This window comes from Quercus robur, chromosome 7 (assembly GCF_932294415.1).
Source record: "Quercus robur chromosome 7, dhQueRobu3.1, whole genome shotgun sequence".
In the NCBI taxonomy this organism is placed as follows: domain Eukaryota; kingdom Viridiplantae; phylum Streptophyta; class Magnoliopsida; order Fagales; family Fagaceae; genus Quercus; species Quercus robur.
In genome coordinates, this window is record NC_065540.1 from 27,275,032 (window position 1) to 27,297,658 (window position 22,627).

A 22,627-nucleotide genomic window follows, 5' to 3' on the forward strand; every position below is an offset into this window, starting at 1 on the left:
ATTTGGCCATTTTTATAAGATTGCTACTATAACTCATTTCTTAGAACTTGAAAACTCATAAAATTTGTTTTTAGTTTCCATCACTCTAACTCAGATTTTTGAGTGATGAGAATTGAAATAAAAACTAAACCAAACAAGCTGCCTTGGGGTAAGGCCAATGAAATTTGAGAATTGATTTATGAAAAGTGAGAATTGAGTGATGAAAAAAGTTAACCAAACACCCTTTTAATCTAGTGAAGATTTTTTTGGGATATAGTTGCAATATGCTACTAATCCTACTGCTCAAACTCTATTTCCCTAGACCTCCAAGCATTTTGTGTATGGAGAGGTGCTGTGACAGTTCGAACTCAATAACATGGGCTTTTGGGCTTAGGCCCTCAATTTATTTGTGTTTTGGGTTGGGCTTCTTCCTCAATGGGAGGTCCAAGAAGTAGTTTCACCCTTTACTGATATAATAGAGATGTTATTTTAGCCCTTAATATCCCTTCTCATGGCCCAGCTGATGTTACAATCAATAGCTATGCCTTTCCCTAAGATTCGAGCAAGATCTCTTTGTTCCTAAGATGGGTGTTTTCTTACTTCACTCGTGTTTTTTCCCATAGGATTTTTGTGTGTTTTGAAAATGTACCATGTAAGGCTTTTTATAGTTGAAAAAATGGGGTTTAGAACGGCTCCTAGACGATGTGGGATTCATTCCAAACCTCAGCCATTATTGCAAAAAACTTGCCTTTCATATGCTGTTAGGAATATGAAATAATAGTTGTAATCCCTTTGATTAGCTAGTTAGTTGAGATTATGATGAGTTAGTTAGGATTTGAGCACATGTGGCTCATTTAACATGTGGTATAATTCATAGAGCACATGTTGAATTAATTAGTCAATTATCTTAAGCCATGTGGGCCAATGAGATTAGAGCTAGTCTCATATAAATATACATCTGTAATTCAACATTAGAGATCAATGGAAGAATAAACCAATTTCTTAGTGTATTAGTGCATCTCTCTCTCTCTCTCTCTCTCTCTATATATATATATATATATATATCTTTCTCTATGGAGGGTGACTACCTTGAATTAAGTCAATTTCCTTACAATTCTCATCAATTTTCTTACAATTCATACCTATCCCCATTAGGAACCTCTAGGTTCCCAACATTTGGTATCAAAGTCGTCGATCTCAAGACGGGTGAATATGACCGACAAGAAATCTTGAAGGACTTACAACAAATGCTGAATGAAGTTTCAGAGAAGGTCAAGGTCTTAGTTGAATCTAAAAAGGCAACAAAAGAAGAGCTTTCAAGATTGCAAGAGGATCTTGAGAACATGTCTGAAGAAGAGTTACAATCTTGATTTTGATGGAACTTGAAGAGGAAATTAAGTTCCAAGAAACCGCAGTTGTTTCTCTAGAAGAACATAATGCTTTCCCATGTCTAGTGCAATCCCCAAGAATACTTTGCAACCAACCATACTTGGTCTTGGACAGCCTCTTCATGCATAGCCTGGATATAGTGTATCCTAAGGTCTCTAAATTCTATAATGAGCTTCATACTAGCTTAGCTTCGTGTGGAGTAAATGGATTTAAGGTTGATCTTGGACTTGGCTATGGTGACAAAGTCTCTCTTTTCCCTGGCTGTCATCAAGATGGAGTCACATTCCCTTCTATGTTTGAGAATTCCGCACTTATATGGCGATTTCTTGGTGGCAAGCCCAAGTTGATGTTCTTAGAAGGTCTCTTGGCTTATGGAAGCCAACATGTACCCCAAAGCCTTCACACCAACAAATGATGGTGACAACTATGGGATAAATGATGGGTTCCACAGCCCAACTAATCACAATTTTTATAAGAAAGTATGTTTTAAGTCAAGAGCATTACGTATTTATCGTTTAGATGATGAAGAATGGAATGTCAGGCTATTAGCAACAACATTGTCAGATCTTCATTTCCAAGAAAGAATCACTTCTTGCAAGAAACAATATGTGACGTCTTTTCCCAATGAACCTTATGAACTATACCAATGTGTCCTTGGAATCAAATTACTTCTTGCAAAGCATTATGTGATTATCTTTTTGTACTACATGTCAAGAAATGGTGCTCCTAGACAACAACTTTACAATGAGACCAAGGTAGTAGGGGAAGGTTCTTCTCAAAGAAAGGACATAAATTACATCATTTGGTCATGGCCATGTGTTAGTAACTACCCCGAGTTCATTTTTCAGCAGCATGTTATTCCAAGATCGCTGTCATTGCTGGGTTTAATCCATCTTGAGGATTTAATGGTGTGGCCAACATGTCTCAAAGGTGATAAAATCAATGTGAATGTTTCAGTTTATTAATGGGTTGTGATTAATTGCTTGGAAATATTTGATGAGTTCAACGATCAAGATGCTTTAGTGTATTGGATTAGTGGCTGTTTTCCCCTTATGAAGGTGTCACTCAATAACAACACCTTGTGGGCAAGGTGTTTTCAAAAGGGGGGGGGGGGGGAATGTTAGGAATATGAAATAATTGTTGTAATCCCTTTAGTTAGTTAGTTAGTTGAGATTAGGATAAGTTAGTTAGGATTTGAGCACATGTAGCTCATTTAATATGTGGTTTAATTCATAGAGCACATGTTGAATTAATTAGCCAATTATCTTGAGTCATGTGGGCCAATGAGATTAGAGCTAGTCTCATATAAATATATAATTGTAATTCAACATTAGAGATCAATGGAAGAATAAACCAATTTCTTAGTGTATTAGTGCATCTCTCTCTCTCTCTCTCTCTCTCTCTCTCTTAATCTCTATCTTTCTCTATGGAGGTTGACTACCTCAAATTAAGTCAATTTTCTTACAATTCCCATCAATTCCCTTATAATTCATATTCATCCGCAATTAGGAACCTCTAGGTTCCTAACATATGCTTCTAAAACCCTAGCTGCGTACAAAAGAATGTGTCTGCGTACGCATGCTTTGAGTCTCACGTATGCAGCCCAAAGGCCACTCTGGTTATTTAATTTTCCAAAAATAGATTTTTGCTCACTTAAAATATTATATTTTCCATTTTAACACTCCTCAAGTCAATTTAACATCTAATTGGGCTCTAAACTGGCCTTGAGTCTTAGAGTTCGAGCATCATTGAGGAAAGGGGGCCTAAGTCGTAAGGGATACAAAATATGGTGTTTACACCTTGCGACAATCATGTTTTCACACTTGACTACGATATGCATGACCAAGGTATGATCTTTACCTTCTGGAGGCAACTTATCATCTGAAAGTGAGACTTGGTTGGTGGCCAACACTAATGATACCATGCCCTCGAAGGAGGAGTCTGTAATATCGGTAGGAACATGCATTTCCTTCAATAATTTCAATAGAGCTTCACGAAGGACCTCGAAAGATAGCAACAGGGCTAAGATAGAAATCTGAGCTGAGGATTTTTTCAACTACTGAATCACAATATAATTGGCCTTTCGGATGGTTTTCAGGAATTCCTCGGCTTCTTTAGTGGTGACCTTATTCCTGACTAGTTTGGTTGTGCTCTTACCAATCTCTTTCTTCCTCTTTTCAAGTTCTTCAAGAGTATAACATCGACCACTCCTAGTGAGTCATGCTAGGCCTGAAGAGACATTAGAGCAAATCTCTTCCTTTCTAGTTCAAGTGGAAATCAAAGTTACATTGTACTTCCATGGGACACGATGACTATCCTTGTAAGAGAAGGGCTTTGGCATACAGATGACCACACCTTCTTGAGTCTGCATATTTGGCACCATATGCTGTACAACACAAACCTAATATATATATATATATATATATATATGTCATAGGTCGGCAATACTAGGAATTACATTCCTAGTTGTATTTGGTCATACTTGACCGACTTACAAGCAATGGGCCTTGTGGGCTTAAGTGGCAATTTAAGCCACAATTTTCAAAATATGTGTGAAAATGCTATCTTGTATTGTCAATATCATTTGAGTCCCATAATTTTCAAAATGACAAAACTTAGGTAAAATATCTTAGGTGTTGTTCCTTAAATTCCCCACTTAAAATTGAGCCATATGATTACTTAATTAAAAAATACACTTCCATCCTATGAGAAAAAATCCACATAATAGAATCTTAAAAGGATAACCTAACAAAAAGTTGTACCTAATCCTAACTCTTTTCAAAATGTATACGACAATGCTACCCATCAATGTTCGTTAAAAATTGAAAACACCCCATGAGATGAGATGTTCACTAAATACAATGTTTAAACGATGGCGTCTCAAACACAAACACTCGAAACATTTTTATTTTATGCTGCCCAGAGTCTTTAGCCTTTTACCAAACGGGTCCTCTGAGATGGTCACGGCGGGAAAAGGGTCAAAGCAAAGTGGGAAGTGGCGGGAACAAATTGGAGGCTAAAACTTAAAAGGACACGAAATTGGCATAATAAATACAGATTTACACATAGGCCCCACCGACTATTTACGTTCCTATACCCTTTTCATTTTTCTCTATCAGGCGATTTCAATGGCGAGAAGAAGAAGCAAAGCTAGGGTTTCCGAAGAAGAAGAAGAAGGACCCTCAACTCACGAAAAGAGCCTCTACGAGGTACCCAAAAATTTGTTATACTTATTATTTTTAGGATAAATTAGATTGGTTATTAAAGATTGTGATAGTTGTTATTTGTTTTGGCTGAGCAAAATGTTAGTAAATTTCATTAAGATAATCAAATTTGGTGTACATGATCTGCCAAACAGACATAAGACATGAGAGCAGACATAGGATTGTGATGTATTACTATTAGCCAGTGGGAATACATTGGGCATATAGATAAAGCTCCTTGCCTTTAGGTTTAGGGAAATTTATAATGCCTTATAAGAAAGAAGATGTAGCCATCTTGAAGAAGATGGTTCATTTAGTTTGTATGCCTGCCATCTTGAGTGAGGTCTCACTCTTATTAACTAGATGGCTGTCCTCCTCCAGTATAAGGAATTGTCTAATGCCCATGACAGCATTGATTATGTTTCTGCAAGCTTGTTCTTGAGAAGAAGGATCTGGTTAATGGGAGACTCTTAGATTTTTGTTAGTGGTTCTCTATGTTGTGTTTTAAGGAATGAGTAGAAAATTGACTGCTTTTTTAATTAAGCTAGTTTTCTTATAAGAGATCTAGTGGTGGAAGAAATTTCTCTTTATTGCTTCTCTCAAAAGAAATAAGAAATTTCTTTTATAGAATGATAAGTTTTGCTCTTGACATTTAAGTCTTCCTCAAGAGTGTTCTCACATCTTGTCATGAAATCATAATGGGCGGGATGAGTTGCTTCTTGGGGTAGTCCTAAACTTGCTAGAATTCTATATGTGGTAGTTTAGGAGTCTTGCCTGTTCTTAAGAGTTACACACCTCTTGGTGGGAGGATAACTGTGAATTATGCCCTTGCTTATGTCTTTTTGTCCACTATTTCTTGGTTTCAGTATCAGTTCACGTGGCTTTTAAGATAGTGAATCTACATAAAACATGTCAGGGGCTGGCTTAGGAGATGAGCAATAGGATCTATTGATACTGAATCTTCATGTTAGGGTTGATTTTTTTTGGAACTTTGAAATTAAGGCCTTGCTTGGGAAATGCTCTTGGGAACTTGTCACAAAAGGTCTTGTAGTTTCAGGCATATTGTCCAATAAGAACCTTTTTATTTTCTTGTTTCATGTTTTGAGTCTGTGCTCAATGTTACTCAAGTTGTAGGGAGTGAATGAATTGGTAACTTGTTGTGTCATTTGTTATGAGGTTGTTTTATGTTGGTTTTAATGTTTTATTTAATTTTATACTAGTAGATGCTACTCCCAATACTTATAAACTCTTTATATATATATATATATATATATATATATATCTGGCTATAAATGTTATTATGAGGAACTTTGGTTGCTATCTCATGAAAATAACTGAAATTCACATTTTAATGTTCTTTTTGGATGTCATGGTAAGGCATGATTTAATGTTTGTTTTAAGTTCTAGACTAAATGCTTTTTAGTGATTGTATTGGTTTACTTGGACAATATGGCTTCGTTTACCTATTAATTATTTTTTGACGGGTACCTATTAATGAATTTGACTTGCATTGTTAGCTCTTTTGTGCTTTTTCCCTGGTTTGGCTTGGTTCCATTTTTTAAGTTCCAATATCCTTTTGTAATTTATTGAATCATCAAGGACATGTTTAATTTGTATTTTGTGTATTGATGCTTAAATACTGCTTAAATTACATTGGCATACTAGAAAATTTGGCGTCATATCCTTGTGATCCAGGGGATGAACTCTTTCCTTTTGTTACTGTTTTGACCAGAGTAACTTAGGGTCACACCAAACTTTCTCATTTTTGCAAGTCCTAGCACAGTTAGGCTCATTGGTGGCCCATTGTGTTGTATTCTCTGCGTCTTTGTTTGATGTCTTGTTCCTCATGTCCTCTTTCTTGCTTTGCTGTTGTGTTAGATTTATATCAGTGTAAAGTGGAGCAGGGTTTATTAAATAATGAACCACTGTTTGTAGGTTCTTGGTGTGGAGAGGACAGCATCTCAACAGGAAATAAAGAAAGCTTACTATAAGTTGGCATTGCGACTCCATCCTGATAAAAATCCCGGTGATGAGGTAACAGTTTATTTTCTTGATACCGACTTTATCAAGTACAGATTTCTTTGCATGTGACCTGATACTTTGCTTCTTAAAGGAGGCTAAAGTGAAGTTTCAGCAATTGCAAAAGGTGATATCTATTCTTGGGGATGAGGAGAAGCGAGCAGTCTATGATCAGACTGGTTGTGTTGATGATGCTGTGAGTGACTGCTTAAAATGTTTAATGCTTCTAACTTTGTTTAATTTAATCAAATCAAGTGTTCTTGGATATCCTATAGGATAAGGATACTCCACCATTTTTTACAAGTTAAAGGCACAAATTTAATTCACTCATTAGTCATTACTAGATTATTTTGTCCACTGTGAGGACTGTAGCCAAAAGATACCATGTACTCATTTGCCTTTTTCATTAATCAGGACCTTGCTGGGGAAGTGGTTCAGAATCTGCATGCATTTTTCAGAACTATGTACAAAAAGGTTACATCAATTTTATCTGGTCAACATCTTTACTGATTCATATAACTTCTATTAGTTTTCAGTTTTGTAAGGCTTTAAATGCACAACTGCAGGTTACCGAGGCTGACATTGAAGAGTTTGAAGCAAACTATAGAGGATCAGAATCAGAAAAGAAAGATTTAATTGATCTGTATAAGAAGCACAAGGGTAGCATGAACAGGTACAATAGTAACGATTTAGCCTCTTCATGAAAAATTGCCATTTTGACATTTAATTTATTTCTGGACAGACTCTTCTGTTCAATGCTTTGTTCGGAACCTCAACTTGATTCACATCGTTTCAAGGATATTCTTGATGAGACAATAGCAGCAGGTAATAATTTCTAGTTGCTTTTGATGAGTTAAATTTGCTATGACATTAGCTGTTCTTGAATTTATAGTGGGGAAAGATTTAGGGTCTGATTCAGTTCTGCTTTGCAAGTTGAAAATGGATGACTGACGCTATAGTTGATTGTTTTCAACATATAGGTCCACAGTTTAGTAGCGGATTATTGAATATTTTACACCTTTGTAAGATGGTAGTTTATTTTTTTAGTTGTGAATTGTTTGCCTATCTTGTCTTTGGATTGTTTCCACTAAAAAGAATATTGCTTAAAAGTTACTGGTTGGTGTCTCAATTTCAATGTACCATCATATACCGTGGTAAAAAATCTGACTCTATTGTGCAGATAGCACCTTAGGACTCAAATCAATGACAGTAAATAAGCGGAAATTAAATAAAAAGCACACACAAAGAACACAAGAATTTACGTGGTTCAGTAAACTGCCTACCTCTACGGAGACGACAGAAAAATTTCACTATAAAGATAGAGAGATACAATAGTGCACAAGAATGCTCTCAAGAAACCCAAATCCCAATACACCCTAACTCTTTCTCACCCACATGACAAGAAAATACTATTCTTCTTCTTATGCGGCTGCTGCTAGGGTTTTAGGAATTACTCTAATTCTCTCTATGTATTTTTCTCAATCAACTTTGCCGCACCTAATCACATATATATAGATACATATGTTAAGCCGGCTAATGAGATTCCTATTACAATTGGGATTCTATCAACTTACGTTGACTTGGGCTTGGCAATTCAAGCCACACGGCCCACATCAACAGACTCCTTATATGTATTTCCAGGCATGCTTTATCAAATTCAATGATGTTGGCTTCTTGCTTTTGTAGGAGAACTGAAAGCAACCAAAGCCTACCAGAAATGGGCGAAGAAAGTATCCGAGACAAAACCACCTACCAGTCCTTTGAAAAGGAGGAAGTAAGTAATTTACTGCACGGAATTTTGCCTGTGTTCTGTACTTTTTTACTGAATTTGGTCTTGACAACATTTTACAGGTCAAATAAAGAGTCAGAAACAGATCTATTGGCAATCATATCTCAACGCAGAAGTGAGAGGAAAGATCAGTTTGATTCTATGTTCTCATCTTTGGTTTCAAAGTATGGTGGGAATAGTTCTGTTTCAGAGCCCACTGAAGAAGAGTTTGAGGCTGCGCAGAAAAAAATCGAAAGCCGCAGGACCTCCAAAAAATCAAGGCGGAAGTAACTTGACCTCTGAATAGAACCATGCCCTATGAATTGATTGTGTACAAATTCTGATTCTGCTAAATGTCCTGCAATTGCTGTTACTGTTTAAATGAGATTCAGAACCGTATGTATGTGAGCTATCTTTCAGCTAAATGTTCTGCAATTGCTATGACTAGACAGGGTAAATTACACATACCACCCCTGTTTTTATTCCCTTAAAACATGGAACTATCTTGTGATTTATTCTACGACAGTTAACTTTAACGGAATTCAATGATTTGGCAAGTGCCGACATCAAATGCAGAAAGAATTGAAGATCAAAAAATCGTTCTACCCTCAACTCTCTTTCAATCCCATTTGGGCTTGTGTATGTTTACAATGCCTTTAAGTTTGAAGGTAGAACTATCTTTTTCATTAATTCTTTCTCAATGGGTGTTGGCATTTGTTACGTCATCAAACTTCATTGAAGTTATTGAAAATGCTTCATAAGGATAAAAACCACCATCAAAGTGGCACATAATAAAGGGAAAATTACTTTAGCATCTTAAATTACGTCGAGATGCAAAGTATAATAAATGTCATAGTTTAAGGTGCAAAACAAGCATTCGAGAAGTTTAGGGTGCAAAGTGTAACATGATGTATAGTATAGAGTCGTAAAATGTATATATATATATATATATATATATATATTTTTTTTTTTCTTTTTCGTAATAAAACATATAATAGTTCCATTTTGTAAGAGAATATCAGTCACGGGTGGCATTTGTAACTTGACCTTAAAAAGAGTTATCTGAAAATTAATCTGAAGAGGATTATCAATTATGGTCCTTGGTATAACTTTCATGGTCGGAGCTATTTTTATATACAATTTTGGCAAGTAGGCCATGATTAACCTCTCTCTTGGCAAAAGAATATAAAATTCCCTTGTCATCTAACTAATTATAAAACACGGAAAGATATCTCCTCTTGTGGTCCTCTATGAAAGGAATAGCATAAAACTATCTTTCTCGTCTACAACAAAACCCATCATATATACAGATAATACTATAGTGACGTTATAACCTGTGGTCTGCAATGAAAGCTAAGATGACGTTTTCTAATTATGTTGGAATCTATTCCCTTTCCATTTAAGCAACACAACAGCTATTGATTGTACAATTTCTACATAATGGAAAATATTTTTCTACAATCCTAGCCACTCCAATGACGATCTTGCCACCTACTTGGAATTGATTCGATATTTGATATAGCCCACCTGATTATTTGGTTTGGTTTTGGCTCATAATTCCTTCTTAATCAAAACTATGATTAAACCCAAGGAATAAAGATGAACATAATTTAATACTTTAGGTCATAGTTTAAGTCATTGATTATGTTCTGAAAGCCAATCATAAAAACCTACCTAATGCCAATGATCGTCCAGCACATGAGCGTTGTAAAATTTTCTACAATATCCCATCAAAGTTCAAACAAAAACTCTTTATCAGCTTTATGCTCCATTCATCACAATTTGTTATTCTTATTAACCAAAAGTGACAAGTTGAGTTCGAGTCCAAGAATTAGTATTTCCAATAAATTGAAGGTAAGACTGTTTATCATAATTTCACCCAAATCCTTCAAAAGTGAGAGTTTTGTAAACTGAGTACAACTTTTTTTAAAATAATCTATATATATATATATATATATATAGGTTGAGTTCAAATCACACCGATATAACTTTAAGTAATATTACACCACTTAATAACTTGTTATATAATTCATATTTTGAAAATCCCACGGTTGAATTACATGTTCTATATGTTTTTAACATTTATGCCAATTTTCATGTTAATTGAATGTTATTTACCATTTAATTCATAAAACTCATCTTTTATACATTATTTTAAACTACAAAAACTTGAATTTAAAGAATTGATTGATGATATGACTATTAATCTTTGATCACATTGAAATTTTGCAAGCATGGAAAATATATAAAAATAATGTAATTTAACGGTAAATTTGTCAAAATTCGAATCTAATTAAAAAATATTGAGTAGTGTAATATCGCTTACAGTTACACAAGGTATAACTTGAACTCAACTATATATATATAACCAAAGTCTTTGACTTTTGGCTAACCTCTTCACAATTTTCCACGTTAGCATTTTTTATTTATATTTTTTAATTTGATTTAATTCAATTTAATTCTTTTGAATTTATAACACCAAATTGCAAAAAAGTTATTAAATTTCTTTAAAAAAAATTAAATTTAGTTGTTGGGTGCCATACAACCACTATACTTAAAGGAGACCTAAATTATCACTTAATCAGAGAATTTTTAGGTAATCCTAACAAACTATATAGTAACTCCATTAATATAAATGTATTCCAAAAAATAGAATATATCTCCATAATTTGATAATTTCTACGTTGATGAATTTAAAAAAAAAAAAAAAAATTTATCATATTCCCTTATATTTATCAATCACGTTTTCTTTCTCTTCTTCTTAATTTTTTTTTTTTTTTTTTTTTTTTTTTTTTTTTTAATTTTAATTTTTTTTACATTAAAGTTGATTAGAAATTATAATTTTAATAGGATTTAAACTCTATAATTTTATCAAATGAGACTCAACAAATATATATCATTTTCAATTTCAATAGGATTTAAATTTTACATCAAATGGTTTCTACCAACATATTCATCCTTTTAAAAAAAAAATTATATGATCAAATTTGATTAGGAATCCATAACCCTAACCAAATTTGATTAGGAATCCATAACCCTATATTATATTTTAAATAGTTTTTTTTTTTTTTTTTTTTTTTTTGGGATTATTATTTAAACACCACTCTACTGTACAGTCTCTTGCATTGATTTTGGTTCTTGAAGCGCTTTCAAAACAAAAGGTATGTATAGATTTCTTACCAGGTTTAATGTTAACATATATGAGAGATATTTTGATCAATTAGAAAAAGTTTGATGAAACATAAAAGGAAAAAGAACTATAGAACACACAATCTAAAAGAAATAAATTAGGTAGAGGCTTTTGGAGATTGTTGTTTTTATTTTTGGAATTCTTTACATTCATGTATATGTATGTATTGGGTTTAATTGAATTGGAATTATCTTTGAAACTTTGTTTTTGATTGATTAATTGATTAATGAAAATGACAGAAGAAGTATGTTCCAATATTTGAAGACTTGTGTATATGTGTTGTTGTAGTTTAAACTTAGTATTTGAATTGTTAAATTGTTAATTCACAGTTTCATTGTTCATCTATTAATCATGAATAATAATATTGATATTTGCAACCATCATGATATGGTATCAATGATGTGATCATTCTAAATACTTTCTTTTAGAGTTTAAATAGAGTCTATTTTATGATTAAAAAAATTTACAATTAAAAGACTTGAAATTACATTTAAAAAAAAAAAAATTATTGGATACGTTGGATCTTAAATGACTTCTATTAAACTCCATATTTTATGGCATCATTAAAAAGAAAACTCATATAGATAGGTATTAGGATATTATTTGAAACACCGCCGCACACCCTTGGTGCGATGGTCACTCCACAAGTATAAATACTTGTGGGGTGTGGGGGGCAAGGGTCAGGGTTCAAGTCTTTAGAAGAGAGTTTCACACACATATATACTTAGATTAGGTTAGAGTAGAATTCTATCTTGTATAAAAGAAAAAAAAAGGATATTATTTGAAACTATTATAATGGATTAACGTATTACACATAGTATAGATCTAACTGTAACATCCTATGCTATAAAATAAAAATGAGGCCTATGGTTATCTTCTCTTTGCAAAAAATGGTTAAATTCTTGTGATAGTTCACTTTTAGGTAAAATAGAAATTCTATTAACTAAGCTTTAAGAAATTTAAAATTCTATTTCAAAAATTTCCAAAATATTAGATTTTATTTTAATAATTTTATATTGTAAAAGAATAAAATTTATACATTACATACAATCATTACTTTAGTTATCTTTTAAATGATAGAGGATATGAGAATACAATTTGCAGATCTACTATCAAAATAACATAGATTAGATTGGTGGTTAATAGTAAATTTAATTGCAATTGAGTATTGTGTGAAGTCATCACCATAGAATAGTCCACTTTGAGAAGTGTTATATGAAAAAAAAAAAAAAAAAAAAATTCTAAACCATTATATAGAACAAAAAATTGCTTATTTTAATTTATTTTCAAGTTATACATTTTTTTAAGCCAGGTCATAGACCTTTAAAAAAAAAAAATACTTTTAATTTTTATTTAACTATTCTGTGTACGGCACGGATTAGTGACTAGTTAAATAAAAATAAAACATTTTGTTATAATAAAATTAGTGAAGCATAAAAGGTTACATAAGACAGTTTTTTCTTCGTAAAGTTTAAACTAGTATATGAGATTTTTAAGTACCAAGGGCAAGGACTATGACATAACACCTGCATGGTTGGGAAACATTCCCTTGTGTTGTGAGTGCTCTCCCATGAATTTGCAAATGCAAGCAAAGGTTTGCTTTTTTATTTGGTTTTCCTTATCTGTCACTTTAACTTTTGGCTTTCATGCTCTCTCTCTCTTTCTCTCTCCACATTTTCTTTTTGGTAGGTATTAACTATCTAATTAAGCAAAATATTTATCTAATAATATATATGTTGAAACGTTGCTTTACTTTAGTTTATCTTTCCACCTCTCTCTCTCTCTCTACTTTTTGGGTAAGTGATCAACTTAATGATTATCATATTAATCCTGTACCTTACTTTACTTGAGTTTTGTCCTTCCGTCTCTCTCTCCTCTCACAAGGTAGCGTTATATCATCATTGTGGAACGTAGCTTTACTCATTTTTATGTCTCTTACCTATAAGATAAAACCCCTCAGAATTTCTGGAACTTCAATTGTAGTCTCAACAGTCATCCTCAGAAGAATTTTTCTCAGTGACCAAGGTACAAACTTCAACTACTATATATATATATATATATATATATATATGGGCACAAATTTAGTTGATATAACTGTATGGATCTGCCTCTGAGGTGGGACTTACTGCAGTAACTAACTTTCAGCTTCTGAAGAACCCCCATGGAGACAGACAACGGTGACACAAAGTCAAAGATGGAAGACTATGAAGTGATGGAGCAGATAGGAAGAGGAGCATTTGGAGCTGCTTTTCTGGTTCTCCATAAGATTGAGAAAAAGAAGTAAGAGAGAGTTTTCTGACCAAGTTTGTTTCTTTATGCTAATTTCCTCAATTCTTTGGTTCTTGTCAGCAGCATCATTAAATGTTGTCTTGCTGTGTACATATCAACCCACAAGTTGATTTTTTTTTTCAAGAATCTTGTTTGAGTAACTATATATGTTGACAACAAAATTATAATTCACATTAAGGGAATTTGACTTCCCAAGGAAAGAAACTAAACAATTCAAGATATATCTGTCTTTGAATCCATTCCAAAACCTCTAATTTGCTTGAAGCTGTGTTCTTAGTTTCCATTTTGTTAATTGTTTTTTACTTTCTTTTATCTTTTTAGGTATGTACTGAAGAAGATTCGCTTGGCTAAGCAAACAGAGAAGTTCAAACGTACAGCACATCAGGAGGTCACTAAACAAAAAAACTTCCGTTACATGTTAAATGTAGAAATTTATTGTCTGCTTCATTAATATAATTATTTGGTACTGGTCTACCCTATGTAGGTGCTGTCCTTTTCAGTTTATCTGTCCTCTCAGCAATGTGGTTTCAGCATATATGTTCTCCCTATATTTGGGCAGTCAATTATAGAATAGTAAACTTCATTTTCTAACTTTTCATTGTCTACAACAATTTGACAACCTTTTTGAAACTGCTTAGTTGATATGTTGGGATTGGTTTAAGAAAAAATGGTGTCAGTAGTGGACTCATATAAAAAATGTAATGCTTCAATCATAAGAAGTGAAAAAAATTGTGATTTTTGTTGTTTGTTTTGTCTATAGCATTGCTCTATATCCTCAATTCTACCACATTACTTTGATGACAATGTCATGTCTTGGATGCTCTACTTTTTGTTCAAGAAACATTCAGTTACATACTGAGGCAATATACCACATTTAAAATAGTGCTCACACACACCACACCAACATATGCATCTCTACTTCTCATTACAAGCAAATTGGTCCATACTAATAAATGGAGAAGGGCACAGAATCATTTATGAACAAATTTGACTAAGCATTACTTTTCATTATACAAAACATTTTTTAGAAAACTATTTCTTTTTAGATCCTTCGTCTTTGAAACCCACTGAATGATTTATACCAATGATATTTCTACAATATATGATGCTAACAAGGACATAGTATAACAATATTTAGCCGATTACAATCTGAAGATCTTGATTTCGTGTCTAGCTTTTCCATGAACTATCCTAGAAGGTAGCCTTTATAGTCAACCTCACATGCATGAACTTTTTCTTTAATTGAAAATTTTATGGAAATAACTTTAACAATGCAGTCAATGCTCCTAACTCACATCACTAATAGTTCCTTTATTTCTATTGCAGATGAACTTAATTGCTCAACTAAATAATCCATATATTGTGCAGTACAAAGATGCTTGGGTAGAGAAGGTGAATGTGCAATATTTTTTGCTCCTAAATCTGCAAATAACTTTAGATGAGATGATAGGCCAATTTAGAGCACTGTAGCTATTGTGATTTTTTTTTTTAAAAAGAAATTCTTTGACATGGATCTTCATGAGTTGTTCTGTTTGTAGGGAGACTGCATATGCATTGTAACTGGCTATTGTGAAGGAGGAGACATGTAAGTATGGAACTTTTGTGTAAAATATTTCGTATGGGTTTTGGATTATGTAACAAAATGTGTTTTCACATCAATTGAGAAGATTATACACAAATTCAGAGCCATGTGAGAAAGTTGATTCCAAGTAATGCTAATGAAGGATTGATGGCACCTGTTCAGACAGCAGCTAAAAAAGAAAGAAAGAAAGAAAGAGAAAAACCTGTTTAGTGTAAAAAATTATTTATTTAAATATTTAGAAGGAAAAAAATATAAAAAAGCAATCAGAATGTCAACTGAATTCAGGAACCTTATATTTTTTTCGTTTCTCTGGAGCAGGGCTGAAAACATTAAAAAAGCTAGAGGCATATTTTTTCCAGAGGAGGTAATCAGTAAGATTCCATGGTCTTTAGTCCTTTATATGTACTTAGATAAGGTAATATTCACTTACTTTGTATCATTATTCTATTTTGTTTTCAGAAGCTTTGCAAATGGCTGACTCAGTTGTTACTAGCTGTGGACTACCTGCACTCCAATCGTGTACTTCACAGAGATCTTAAGGTACTGTAATATAACCATCCTTGCAAAGAAAAAGATACTATGATCTATATTTATTTTAATATAACTTCATTAAATTCCAGTGTTCCAACATATTCCTAACAAAGGAGAATGACGTCCGGCTTGGTATGAAGGCCTAATGATTATTAAGGGAGCAGAATTTTGTTTGCTACATCAGGTTTGACTTCCATGTCATCATGTCTTCTAAAGCAATGTATATCTTACATGGACTGTACAGGTGACTTTGGACTTGCAAAACTACTGAACACGGAAGAGCTTACGTCCTCGGTATGGACTTGTGTATATATCTTTTGTGTGCTGATTGTTTAGTTTGTGTCAACTTGTCAACCTACAAAACTGTCTTAAAACCCTATTACTGTAACATATGGCCCTGTCCAAAATTTTCTGATGTTTGTGATGTCTACAATGGTACCATCATGGCTGAAGTGTCTGAGATTTTAGGGTTTAGGTTAAAACTACTTAGCTAAGTTCGTTATTCACATTTGTCTGTCATCAACTCCCATTTGATTTTATATAGGTTGTTGGAACTCCTAACTACATGTGTCCTGAGCTCCTGGCAGACATTCCTTATGGTTACAAATCTGATATATGGTCGCTTGGTAAGAATAGTGGAAGCAAGGTTCTAATTCAACAAAGCTGTGTCCATGATTTTGACTAGGAATAACATCTTGTTTATTCTTCAGGCTGCTGTATGTTTGAAATCGCTGCTCATCAACCAGCATTCAGAGCTCCTGTAAGTTAAAGCTTCAGCCATTTATACTGGAGAAATTATTTGTTAGAATGGTGTCTTTTGTACTTCAGTTAAAAAAGTAAAATAAATCCATTTTATCATTTAATTTAACAGGACATGGCTGGACTCATCAACAAAATAAACAGATCCTCCATTTCTCCACTCCCAATTGCATATTCCTCCACAATGTAAGTGAATTATCCAAAGTCGCCAACCAGGGCAATAAATTCATGAATAATGCATTTAACAGTTCCATTTGCCATTTTCCCCTTTATAAATTCTCTAGTTCATTATTGATTTACATGTATTAACTGAAACAAGGGCTTAAATCTCACAGGAAACAACTTATCAAGAGCATGCTGCGGAAGAACCCAGAACACAGACCAACTGTGAGTTCAGATCAATCCACTCCCATATCTGATTTGTGTTTGAACTCCATGATCCATTGTAAAATTTACAACTTCATAATTTCAGGCAGCAGAACTTTTGAGGCATCCACATTTACAACAATATCTCCTCCGTTGCCGTAATCCTTCTTCTATTTTTCTACCAATCAAGCCCTTAAACAATTTCAAGGAGAAGGGATCAAGAAAGTCATTATCTAGTAGACCTAGCATTGGCAAAGACAAAGAAAAAGAGGCTGGAGTACTAGACCCGCTTGAAGAAAACCTATCTGAAAGAAATTCTGATGTGCAGCCAAGCTTACTGCCTGACAGTGACAAGCCAATGGTGTCAGCTAGAGCAGAAGACAACCTAGAGACAAAGAAGATTGATCATAACATCTATACAGTTGAAATAGCTAATGCTATCAATGGTTCAAGAGAAGTGTCAACTGATTCTGAAGAAATTGTTTGCAATGGAGACAACCAAGCAGACTTTGGAAATTCACCTGAAGAGGGGAGGACTAACATTGAGACTAACTTGGGGAGCACACTGAATTCTCTGCATGAGGAACAGGAAAACAATACTGAAAAAATTAAACAATTGAAAGATGTTAATATCACAACTGTGACCACAAAGGATGAAACATTTTGCAACCCAGCTCAAAAAGAAGCTGAAGTAGAGGTTAAGTGTGCTAAACCCGAGAAATTTTGCAACCAAGTTCAAGAAGACACTAAAGCTGAGAGCGAGTTTGTTAAACCAGGGAACCAAGTGCCTGACGAAACTGAAGCAGAGGGCAAGGTTGCTACACCAGTGGATTCTGGGAAGTTGACAATGTCCTGTGCAGGATGCACCAATAAAGATGGTTCCCTTGATGATGAAAGTTCATTGTCAGCTGAGCAAATTGTTGAAAAGAAACCTGATGTAGAGTCTAGAACTATACAACAAAGGGAAAGTCCTGATGCATACACTGAAGCTTCACACATGGATTACACATTGTCTGAAAGTAATGATACACTTCCATTTAAAGATAAAGTAAGAGCAAAAACAGATAACCTTAGCTGCTCTTTGCAGACAGAGAAAGATGATGCTCATGTAAATAATCAGGCACCTAATGACATCTCTTTACTGAGTACACTTACTGCAATTGGTGGTGATGAAACCAAAAGTGAGTGGGATAATCCCTGCCAGCAAAGAGCGGATGCTCTGGAGTCTCTGCTTGAGCTATGTGCGCAGCTACTTAAGCAGGACAAACTTGATGAGCTTGCTGGTGTACTAAGACCATTTGGAGAAGAAGCAGTCTCATCTAGAGAAACAGCAATTTGGTTGACAAAGAGCCTCATGTCTGCACAAAAATTTAATGGAGGAACCTAATTTTTGAGAGCCAGTTGGTGTTAACTTATTCATCACTATAAGAATGTGTCTTGTTGAATGTGTTAAAATAAAATGTATATCATCTATATCGTTGTTTCAATTACAGATTAGAGGCTTGGCAATAAAATATAGCACAGATTGTTAACTTACCATTTGCTTTGATTGGAAATGAACCTAAATTTTCTTACAAGTAATGTCTGCCTCTGACTACAACTATTCATTGGATGCAAATGCTCTATACTCTACAGAAAATGTATCGAATTTTTTATTTTTCCATTTGTTTGTTTGGAGGATTAATTGTTATTGAAAGAGTAGTTAGGTTTTGTTGCCTTAGGCCCTTCTTACATTTTGTTGCCAAAAAACCTAGGTATACTGCCTGTAGTCTTATGATTATTATTCTGGGGTACCAAGTAGCAGCTTTGCAAGGTGAAACTTCAACATGATTTATGGCTCCTTTTTGTTTGAATCAATCGACAATTACATCACAACTACATGAGCCACACACACCAAAAAAAAAAAAAAATCTACTACTAAATTATGCCCATTGAATCAACCATTCGATCTTGCAAATTAAGAAATATCATAAGGTGGTCTAGATTACATTAGTTTCAAACTGTATACTAACTTCAAAATGTGGTTTACAAAGTATAAATCCTTTCCCCTCTATGACCATGTAATAGTTTGATTTACTTACCACAAAGAGATGAACAGACAAAATCCAAGCTGCTGTTCCTTTTATTTTTATTTTTATAAAAGCTGCTGTTCTGAAAATTTAAAAAAAAAAATCAACTTTATAACCACTAATTTAGCAAAAAAATTAGCAATTTACCACTGTTTTGGAAATATATAGGGATCTACCACTTTTTTGAAACTTGAATTTGCCATGAAACTCGAATTTCAAAAACTCGAGTTTTTTGAAAAAATATACTTCAAATTTGTCGGAAAATTTTTCTATGGTACTCGAATTCCATAAACTTAAGTATCATGAAAAGCATGATTTCGTCAAACTTTTTTTTTTTTTAAGAAGCATGATTTCACCAAACTCGAGTGTACAAAAAGTGATAGATTCTTACATATTTCCAAAATAGTAATAAATTGCAACATAATTTGAGAGAATATACTATTTGACTATTTTTCCCGATGGTGTTCCAATAGCATCTTTGGTAACTATGCACAAAATTCTTTTCCCCAACTTCCATGAGAACAGTATGAATTGACAGAAAATAATGGTTTGTAATGAATGCTGAATGATGACGCTTGGCATGATTAAACCAATGTCATATTAACTATCACTTGTTACAATCTGTGTTTTGTTTTGTCCCACTAAGACATAATTGATAATTGTGATTGTACGTATACACCGGACATAAATTGGTTGAATTTATTTAATATGTGTTTCCAAATATTCCTACATTGTCAAAGGCTTTGTAGCTGAATTGGCACCTCCCCATGTACAAAGTGTTTGAGGGTCTAGGGGGGAAAGGGTTTGAGCTGTGGGGTTAGCAGCATATTGTAATTATTTCTCAAAAAAAAAAAAAAAAATCCTACATTTAGTGTTCATTTGATCTACTTATTTTGCTGAAATTGAAATTTTGTTGTTGAAAATAATGTAGATAAACGTAAAAATTAGCTGACATAGTACAATGAGACCCATAAATAGTACCAAAAAGAGCAAAGGAATACATGAATAGTAGCAAAAATAAGCTAAATAGTAAAATAAATTGGCAAAAAAATCCATGCTAATGAAGCAGGAATTTACCTTGTCAGTATGCCCCTCGTCAATATGATGGGCGACTTGTAAAACCTGTATCACATAAAGCACTAAATAGATAAGGGCACCGGTTTGGGGCCTGCCAAGGACCCTTCGATGCTTAAGTTAGCTTATTCTCTTTGGAAAAACTATAAATTTTGTAGTAGTTGTGTGTCTATGCTGATGAAGCAGGAATTTGCCTCGTCAGTATGCCCTTCATTAGTATGATGGACGACCTGTAAAACTTGTATCACAAAAAGCACTCAATAGATAAGGGCACTGGTTTGGGGCATGCCAATGACCCTCTTATGCTTAAGTTAGCTTATTCTCTCTAGAAAAACTATAATTTTTGTAGTAGTTGTGTGTTCATGTCCTTTTACCTATTTTTCTTGGCTTTATATAGCCTTAGGCTGAGTTAATACTCAGTATGTCGTTATGTTGCAGCTGGGTAATCAATATTGAATGATTGCAAATTAACTCCAACGTTTTATGTACGTAACTAGCCCTTAATTTTGCATTATTGAACAATGGTAACGGTTTTGTGTTATTCATTAATTGCTGCCTAGAATTAATGCACTTATGCTCGTCCATACTATTACTCGTCACTAAGGTGGATGGTTTGCAGGTAATGGACGACCATTTATATGCTACTTGTTAGTTGCCCTTTATTCCTTTGTCATCTATTGTTTGGACGAGCTAAGGAATATGGAAAGTCCGTCTTGGGCGGATCGTTTTGTTCGTGCCCCAGATTCCCGTCCAGTCATATTTATTGTGGGGCAACATTTTCATCAACTAATTGCCACGTTCCAAGTTTGTGTTGGCCGCACATGTGTGTTTTCCTTGAGTTTCCCACGTATTGAATTCATTTCCTTTTTTTATCAAAAAGCCTTCTCATATTCTTCTTCTTCTTCATTATACACTAAGCTTGGAGTCTGAAACTAAAAGAGAGTTCCTGCACCTTCTGTACGGTAAGACTCCTTTTCCTTCCTTAATGGTTGATTTTGATTTCATTAAGAAGGAAACTCCATCTATTTCGTTCTTCTTTGCTAGGTTAGAAGTGTTTCTTGAGTCTTCTGATGGACCCCGTCCCCACGTAGGTTTATTTGTTCCTCGAGACTGTAGGGCTTTTAGGCTTGTTTTGGTTAGCCTTTACCCTTTGCTTCGTCATTCTCTAATTGCCCACCATCTAGAGACAACCGCCATAGAGTACAAAGACAGCAACGTTCGGTACAATGAGTTAGAAACTGGTTTGTCGTCAAGTGGTGAGTCCTTTGATAAAGATTTTGAAATTGTAGTGTCAAAATCTCCATCTTCTTCAAAACCCTCCTCTTCTTCAAAAGTTCCTTCGCCTTCAATCCCCTTTCATGCTCTCTCTGAGTCTTGCCTTTTAGAGTTAAGACATTTGAAATCTATCCGTAAGAGGTTTCAATTCCTTGAGGGGTTAGCTATTAGATTACCTCATCCTAATGAGAAAGCATGCACCTTTGCCCATGGCGAGGAGAGTTTTTATGAAGCTACTTTTTCATATGACCTTTATATTCTAGTTCATCCCTTTATTACGCAATTCTTTTCTACTCTAGATGTTGCACCTGGTTAGCTCATCCTTAATGCATGGAGGACGATCATTGGTTGTATGTCGATCTGGGTGTCTGTCCATGATAAGGACATGATTACTCTAAATGAGTTTCTTTATCTGTACCGTTTAAAGCCTTCCACCCATTATGGGTATTTTGAGCTTCTGCCTTGGAATAGGGAGTCTAGAATCGTCCGTAGCTTCCCTACTTCCTTTTGTGACTGGAAGTCACGATATTTCTTCATTTCTGGATGGGAAACCATGTCTGACGACCTGTGGGGTGAGGTCCCATGGTTACTACGGAAATGAGAAATCCCTTCTCTTGGTGCATCTCTCTTTTCCTCTTTATCAAACAGATTGTTTTAAGTTTATTGCTTTTCTGATCTCTCTCTTCTTCTTTTTATCCTTTTTTTTTTCTTTTTTTTTTCTTTGTTTTGGCAGTTGCTAACCGTCCTTTGCTGGAGGAGCGCTACCAAGGACGAATTAAGGTTGGCCTTGAGTTTGCTGTCACGGTTGACGATTTCGATAAGCTGGTTGATCCTCGTTGTCTATATGAGTGTTGTCTTGGACCTGAGCCTTCTGGGTACGTTTTGAAGAAAATTGCCTAGGAAGAGAAGAGTAGGTTTTTAATCCTTCGTCTTTTCTTGTCTTACCTTATAGATTTTCACCCTACTAACCTTCTTCTTGCAGAAATGGCTACTAGGTATAGCAAAGACAAGTATACCCGCATTAAGAGCTTGAAGAATGAACCCCTATCTCACATTACCCCTAGATCAAAGAAACACAAGCTGGATGAAGGGAAGGACGAGACTCCTGCCCTCCAGTCACTTTTTGGTACTCCT

At 34.3% G+C, this 22,627-nt stretch overlaps 2 protein-coding genes across 4 annotated transcripts; both read left to right on the forward strand.

Moving 5' to 3' along the window:
* Positions 1-4,244: 4,244 nt before the first annotated feature.
* LOC126692981 (chaperone protein dnaJ 6-like) lies at positions 4,245-8,783 on the forward strand. The gene is made up of 8 exons (XM_050388813.1): positions 4,245-4,577; positions 6,507-6,605; positions 6,685-6,786; positions 7,005-7,064; positions 7,157-7,263; positions 7,333-7,415; positions 8,277-8,364; positions 8,442-8,783. The coding sequence occupies exons 1-8, from the start codon at positions 4,497-4,499 to the stop codon at positions 8,647-8,649; spliced, it is 828 nt and encodes a 275-aa protein (XP_050244770.1). The 5' UTR covers positions 4,245-4,496; the 3' UTR covers positions 8,650-8,783.
* A 4,580-nt stretch (positions 8,784-13,363) lies between these two features.
* On the forward strand, positions 13,364-18,611 carry LOC126692982 (serine/threonine-protein kinase Nek6-like). 3 transcript variants are annotated; one of them, XM_050388815.1, is made up of 14 exons: positions 13,364-13,573; positions 13,680-13,828; positions 14,159-14,225; positions 15,164-15,229; positions 15,376-15,422; positions 15,738-15,783; positions 15,879-15,959; positions 16,040-16,082; positions 16,195-16,244; positions 16,495-16,576; positions 16,661-16,710; positions 16,822-16,895; positions 17,045-17,096; positions 17,182-18,611. In XM_050388815.1, exons 2-14 carry the CDS (start codon positions 13,710-13,712, stop codon positions 18,460-18,462), a joined length of 2,058 nt encoding a protein of 685 aa, XP_050244772.1. In that variant the 5' UTR covers positions 13,364-13,573; positions 13,680-13,709; the 3' UTR covers positions 18,463-18,611. The 3 variants fall into 3 exon arrangements, with proteins under 3 accessions (XP_050244772.1, XP_050244773.1, XP_050244771.1); XM_050388816.1 differs by having other exon boundaries at positions 13,703-13,828; XM_050388814.1 differs by having other exon boundaries at positions 13,365-13,573; positions 13,694-13,828.
* The last annotated feature ends 4,016 nt before the right edge of the window (positions 18,612-22,627 follow it).

Bases quoted from the DNA above. Each gene is read 5' to 3' on its own strand.
- LOC126692981 (XM_050388813.1), top strand. From the start codon at position 4,497: ATGGCGAGAAGAAGAAGCAAAGCTAGGGTTTCCGAAGAAGAAGAAGAA. The intron at 4,578-6,506 runs GTACCCAAAAAT...CACTGTTTGTAG, and splicing joins ACGAAAAGAGCCTCTACGAG to GTTCTTGGTGTGGAGAGGAC. The intron at 7,065-7,156 runs GTTACATCAATT...GCACAACTGCAG, and splicing joins TCAGAACTATGTACAAAAAG to GTTACCGAGGCTGACATTGA.
- LOC126692982 (XM_050388815.1), top strand. From the start codon at position 13,710: ATGGAGACAGACAACGGTGACACAAAGTCAAAGATGGAAGACTATGAA. The intron at 15,960-16,039 runs GTACTGTAATAT...ATTAAATTCCAG, and splicing joins TACTTCACAGAGATCTTAAG to TGTTCCAACATATTCCTAAC. The intron at 16,711-16,821 runs GTAAGTTAAAGC...TTAATTTAACAG, and splicing joins AACCAGCATTCAGAGCTCCT to GACATGGCTGGACTCATCAA.